The sequence below is a fragment of the Cyphomyrmex costatus genome, unplaced genomic scaffold (assembly GCF_001594065.2).
Source record: "Cyphomyrmex costatus isolate MS0001 unplaced genomic scaffold, Ccosl1.0 scaffold783, whole genome shotgun sequence".
Classification (NCBI taxonomy): domain Eukaryota; kingdom Metazoa; phylum Arthropoda; class Insecta; order Hymenoptera; family Formicidae; genus Cyphomyrmex; species Cyphomyrmex costatus.
In genome coordinates this window covers 47,348-54,123 of record NW_017280358.1, presented here as the reverse complement: position 1 = coordinate 54,123, position 6,776 = coordinate 47,348, and the positions used below count along the sequence as shown (strand labels likewise).

Here is a 6,776-nt window from a genome sequence, read left to right as displayed (position 1 = left end):
TGTGTGTGTGTGTGTGTGTGTGTGTGTGTGTTTATAATAAAAATAATAATATAAAAAAAATGAATTTAAAAAGTAAAAAATAATAAAAAAATGAATTTAAAAAATAAAAAATAATATAGAAATGAATTAAAAAAATTTAAAAAAACTTTTTCTTTTTCTGAAAACAGAAAAAAAACATTAATATATAAATTTAACCCTTAATGGTCTAACGTGGGTCGTTCAAGTCCCGGGCGAAATTTGAAAGTGCTGCAACTTTTGAAAACGGGCGCGGGCGGCGCTGCGAGTGGTTCGTAAAAAATCTTTGTGTTGCCGAGAAGCCATCTACGCCGAGTGCCGACGTGTCAGTGCCCGTCTAGCCGTTGCCAGAGTCACAGCAAGTTACTCTCGGACTCGAAAGGCCCACGTGAGACCATTGAAGGTGCAGAAAAGGTAAATAGTGTTTCTCAGTTTTTCTATTAAAACGTGTTTTTTGTAACCTAAAAATAGTCGTAAAAATATTCGCATGCTGAAAAAAAAATTTTGTGCATATTTTCGCGCAGTTTTCAACATGGCGAATCGTTCGGGCGAGGATATTCTCCGTATCCTTCGTCCCCGTGACGATGTCGAATATCTTGATGGGGACGACTCTGAGGAGGAGATATTGGACGCCGTCGAAGATCACGACAGTGACGCATCGGAAGCGAGCGTTTCCGACTTCGAGACGGAAAACGACGACGACGACGAAGAGGTGGAGTCAGAGCCCGAGCAGTCGGACAAGGAAAGAAGACGGCGAAAGTATGCGTATGGAAAAAACAAATACAAGTGGTGCCTACAGGCCCCCGAAGTACGAGGTAGACGATCAGCTGTAAGGGAAATATTACCTGAAGCCAAGCATATGGCTGTTACGGCGCGTACGCCTTTAGATTATTGGAGCGCTCTTTTTACGAACGATATTTTAGAACACATTGTGAAGTATACAAACGAGGAAATTGTACGTTTCGAACCTGACACACTTGACGCGGATAGAGTATCGTATTATCGAGCGACTACGATGATCGAAATGAAAGCTTTTGTCGGTTTATTGTATTATTTGGGCGCGAATAGAAACAACAAAGTGACTACCGGTGAATTGTGGAGTCGTCAATTCGGCACGATGCTGTGCAAGGTGACAATGTCGCAACATCGATTCAAATTTCTATCGAGTAAAATTCGATTCGATGACAAATCCACGCGCGCGGAAAGACGACAGGAAGACGGTTTAGCGCCAGTACGAGAAATATGGGACATATTTATAAAAAATTGTGAGCTGAACTATTCTCCGGGCCAATTCGTTACCATCGACGAACAACTTTTGGGTTTTCGCGGTAGATTTTCGTCTCGGGTTTATATAAAATCCAAGCCAGCGAGATATGGAATAAAAATCGTGTCCATAAATGACGCGAAAACATACTACATGTTTAACGCGTTGCCGTACGTCGGGAAAGTTCCTGCTAATCGTGGGGAAAGCGTTCCCTCGTATTATGTGCGAAAGTTGAGCGAGCCCATCTACAATACTTCCAGAAACATAACTTGCGATAACTGGTTTTCATCCGTCGAAATTTTCAATTCGATGCGAATTGATCACGGTTTGACTATGGTCGGAACTGTTAGAAAAAATAAACGTCAACTACCTGAATCTTTCCGGAAAAATGCCTCTCCAGGTACAACTAGGTACGGTTACGACGGTCATAACGTCTTAGTGTCTTTTTGCCCAAAAAGAAACAAAGTTGTTTTGCTTTTATCATCTATGCATAAGACTGGAAAAAAGGACGAAGACTGTGACAAACCGGAGATTAGAACGTTTTATAATAAGACAAAATGCGGAACCGATGTTTTCGACCAGCTGTGTGGAAACTATTCATGCGCGCGCCGGAGTAACCGGTGGACGATGCGGTTCTTTCTGGGAATGCTCGACCAAGCGAGTGTCAACGCGTCCATCTTATATAACATGAATGTCGAAAATGAGTCGAGAAATAGAATCGCCTTTCTGAAGGACCGTTGGCGTTGGTAACGCCCCATCTAGAAGAACGCGTACGGAAGCCCGGGCTCCAGCGACAACTTTTAGGGAACATTAAAGAAATTCTCGATATTGATGAAAACACTGTGTTGAAAAGGAAGCGTTGCCACTTGTGCAAAAGCACCAAAGATAAAAAAACTGCCTACTGTTGCGTGAAATGCCGAAATCCAGTTTGCGAAGACCACAGAGTTATGTGCTGTATTCCATGTATTTTATAGTATTAAACATTTGTAGTATTAAACAATCATTTTATACGTATTTTTAGTCTTATTTTTGACTTCTTACCTTTTATTCCCTCTTTTTAATGTTGAATTTGCCGAAAAAACGTTAGACTAGTAAGGGTTAATGTTGAATTTGTATCTAATTTTTTGCAATATTGAGGTTAAAAAATTAAGCATTTTTTTTCAAAATGGCCGCATGTACTATTTTTTTCCTAAAAGGTACACTCTTCACCTTTAATTTCCACTTTGATTTATGTCGATAGCTTCATTTGGATTGAAGTTATGATTTTTTAAGTGATCGAGTGATTTTACACGCGGTACCACCATTTTTAATACAAAATTATATACAAAAATAATTATTTTCGACATACAAATTTTTTTTTCTTGAAATTGAAGAATTAATGAAGGTCCATGAATTTTTGCAGATTTTTTAAAGCCCTTTAACATGTCTAAAAAACGCCGAGGCACGAATGGCCCACGTTAGACCATTAAAGGTGCCGAAAAAACGTTAGACTAGTAAGGGTTAAATACAAATTTAAAATATAAATTTAAATAAATTTGCAACCCTAGTACTCTGGTTCGGAGTACGCCTCGTATTCAACCTCCCCGAATAGCTCGGGGAGGTGTAGTCCTTCCTCCCACATTAGGAAGGCGCCCTCCTCCCGGCACCACCGCCGCTCCGCCCGAACGTATCGACGGTGGTTCACATTTATGAATCCGTCGATTTGAATGTCAATAAGGCACGCTTCCTGCAAAAAATAAATATCATTAATATTAGTAAAGAAATAAATATATTAAAATAATATTAAAAAATAAAAAAAAAGAACTTACCAATGGTATGACTTGAATTCCTACTTCGTTGAGTAATTGGAGGCGGACAACCCTCTGGTTGTCAACCATGATGTACTGAAAAAAAAACAATTAAAGATTAATATATGTATATCAATAATATAAAATATATTGAAACGTTATTACGTATATAAAAACGTAGTAAAAAAAAACTTACCCCATCAACCGGATACTTATAACGAATTTTTAAAATTTCCCTCAGATTGCACATGTTAGAATTTAAAAAAAAATTAAAAAAGAACACAACGAGACACTGACTTATTACACTTCTTCTCTAGTCGACGCAATACTGACTGACTGACGAGCCGAGAAAGCAGTGCAACAGTAAAGATACGCTGAAAAGCATTCTTCGCTTGGGCGAAGCCTAGGATTGGCCCACAGTCAATTAATTTGGTGAAAAATGATCCGAGACTTGAAGAGGCTCTGCGGTAAGGGAAGAGTTGTTTATGTAAACAGAGCGATAGCGCGTAGAGGCATAGGATTCATCGAGCACACATTCGTCTCTTCGGTAGGAGAGTAAAGAAAGTACGTAAAATAATGGAGACAAAGAATATTTTTATTCATAATGGTTTACACAGTAATTTGTCGTACAATGTATTCAGATTTTTTTTTGTTGTACACAGCTTTTTTCACATAGTAATTTTTTATTACGTATTAAAAACTAAAGCCAAGAGCTCGCAATCGACGAGCTGGCGTTTGTCGAAGATATCGCTCTCGCGTATAGCGTTCGCGACGTTGGAGAAGCGCGTATACTTGACATCGACCGTATCAACGAGTCGGGCTAATCGTTCGAACGTTACGTCGATGCATCCGTCGAGATCGAACATTCGGCGCAGCGTCGATTCGATCATCGTCATGTGTACGGTCGAAGATTCGAGTCGTACGAGCGTAACGTCGTTATGCGTGCAGATTCTGATCGTTAGCGGTCCAACGTTTATAAAATTGTCCTTGTACTCGTTCCGCAGCAATTTGTAGATATTCCATCGCTGCTCGTAGAGACCTTTCCACGTTTCGAGAGACAACGACAGTTCGCGTCCGTGATGATCTCCCAGAACGATCTCCACGTAACTCGGTGGATCAACGTTGATTGCAATTTCCAAAAACTTGTAACCCGTAGCGGTCAAGTCGTATCGTCGACTCAGTATGCGCACCGCGCGACGCTTTTTCCTGTAATAACGCAATTACATGCATAATGTTATAGGAAGAAAAGTGTTTTTTTTTTCTGTATAGAACATTAAAACTTACGCGTCGGGTTCCTTCTTCAGTTCGCTCTGGCGGAGTCAAAGCGAAACATTTTTGATCCGTTCGTGCAAGCGAATATAGCAAGATTGATCACATCAGCGTATTAAATTGATTGTAATACTTCTGTAATTGAAGAGAGGGGGGTAAATCGAAGAGAAAGGGGGTAAATTCTCTTTCCGAAAACCTGTCGCGATTAACCTGTCGCGACAAGTTTTTTATCGCAACTTTCTATGTATTCTTTCTACCGCGAATTCATCTATGTGTATACGTACAGACATACATTATTGTTTATATTTTTATGATGTATTATCTTTTGATGACGTGTTGCTTCCTGCTTCCCACGCTTTTTTCCTCAATGGTGGGGGAGGGGGGGGGAATTCGGGGACGTTCGTATCTATTTTTTGACGATGATGAAGACGTCGGCTCATAAGTCGTATCTGTCGACGTATTTTCTGGAGACCAATTACAATATCTTTGGTTTTTCGTCGAAGATGTATTTTTCCACGTATTTTCTGAAGGCAACTCCCAATAATATGTTTGATTTTTCGTCGAAGATGTATCCTTCGACGGAGGCAATTCCCAATGTTGATTTTTCTTCGATGGTGGGGGGCTCGGTGGGAACAGCGGCTCACGATCGTCGTCTAATCTACGGTATCCCTTGAGCTTGGTCCACTTTCGATGCAGATAATCGTTTACTCGGTCCATGCCGTAACGCTCATAAGATTAAGATTGAATGAAAAGAGCTTTACGCACTGTCTATATATTGTGACCGTACTTTTAAGTGTCGGCACAACTTCGTCGCGTTCTCCTAAATAAGTCTAAGGATGCGAAAGCTCTTATTTCAGATGAACCATACTTACTGGAGCAATAGTGCGGTCCGTTAATAATTCTCGCGTGATTCGAGATTTTACACAAGTTAACGAGTTATCTCGCTCAGCCAGGATCTTAGTCGCTATCAAAAATTCGTTGGGCGCCAGGCACGAGAGAGCGTGCCACTCTTCGCACAAATGTTAGATAAATTGCTCGGACAAAGAAATTATAGATTACGCGGATTCTCGCGACGGAACTAAACAACTAGCTCAGCCAACGGAATTGGCAGAGGGGAGTGGTTCGCGGTAAGCGGGAAAATTGTCGGAGAACGATAGAGAGGCTGAAATAAATGCACAATAAGTAATGATAACAAATAGAGAAGTCGATATATTTGTTCGAGACTGTACAAAAGTGTTCGAAAGAAAGTACGTTATAGCGTTGACCTTCCGCGCTCCGGTATGCGGCGCAATAACAATAAACTGACTATCAGTTGGTCGTCGACGACATGGAATAAATTCGGCAATAATTCGCCGAGCAAAATTTTGGTGATCAAATCTAGATCTTATTATGTCGACAATAAATTATTTCGTGAACAAGTACATCATATGAGTTTAAATGAGACGGCAACGGTTCTTTAATGCGCAATAACGCCAGCCTCGACTTTAAAGAAATCTCAATAAGTAACAATTATACAAGTGACTTGGCGGCAACGAGGGCGAGCAACTACACTATTATACATTCTCAAATTAGAGCGTCTGAGCGGAAGGCACGTATTCACGGCAACGCTAACTCGAAACGCCTACAGGCGACCGATCCGATATCGGCAACGAAAAATCGGAGTAACGCCTAACGTGTGCTCCGCTCGAGACGCATATCACGTATCGCGATCGATGGCTTTACACAACTTATTAGATAACGCTCGCCTCACCACGTAACGATCCCTCGTCGATCCCAGGGATAGCCTCTGCCTCTAATCTCCGTAATTCTTGCCGGCAACGGTGTCAGGAATTTCGCTAGTACACGGCTCCGGAGATCCTGCGTCCTCCTTACAAATAGCTCACCGCACAAGTGATAACCGGGAGCACTTGCGGACCCACGCAGGCCGTTCAACCCCTCTCTTATCGGGCCGCTCCTTACTCTAATTGGTCTATTGTAGCCGCGCAACCCCGCGACCAATTACAGTGAGTCCTGCGGGTTGCGTATCCTTTGAGTGTTCGGCGCGCTTTTCCAAATTAGCTAGCCCGGGCGTTCCGTCTTGATCGGCGGTCTTCTATCGCTCTCCCCAGAGGGGGAGGCGGCTGCCAATGTTCTGGCCGTGCTGAGACGGTCCCTTATTACTCCTCTCTCCGAGTCGTCTGCAATTAAGGTGCGGCAATCACCAAATTCTACCAAAATTACTAAAGTTTAAAAAGTGATACGACCTGCGTGTACCGCCCTCCCTGAGGACACAATCGGGATCCCTCTCGATGGCTTCTTGCTTTCTCGGCGGCGTCTTCTCTCTTCCTTCCGTGAGTGAGGCGGCAACATTACACAGATTCAAAATAACCACCGCTCACGCTCTAATGTGACTAATAATCGCTCTTTAAAAATCTGAAATTGCTCAATATTTTATATAAAAA

At 41.8% G+C, this 6,776-nt stretch overlaps 1 protein-coding gene across 1 annotated transcript; it reads left to right on the top strand.

Annotated features, from left to right (window-relative positions):
- Positions 1 to 547: 547 nt before the first annotated feature.
- Positions 548 to 2,029, top strand: LOC108781188 (piggyBac transposable element-derived protein 4-like). The gene has a single exon (XM_018549104.1). The coding sequence runs from the start codon at positions 548 to 550 to the stop codon at positions 2,027 to 2,029; it is 1,482 nt and encodes a 493-aa protein (XP_018404606.1).
- Positions 2,030 to 6,776: the final 4,747 nt, after the last annotated feature.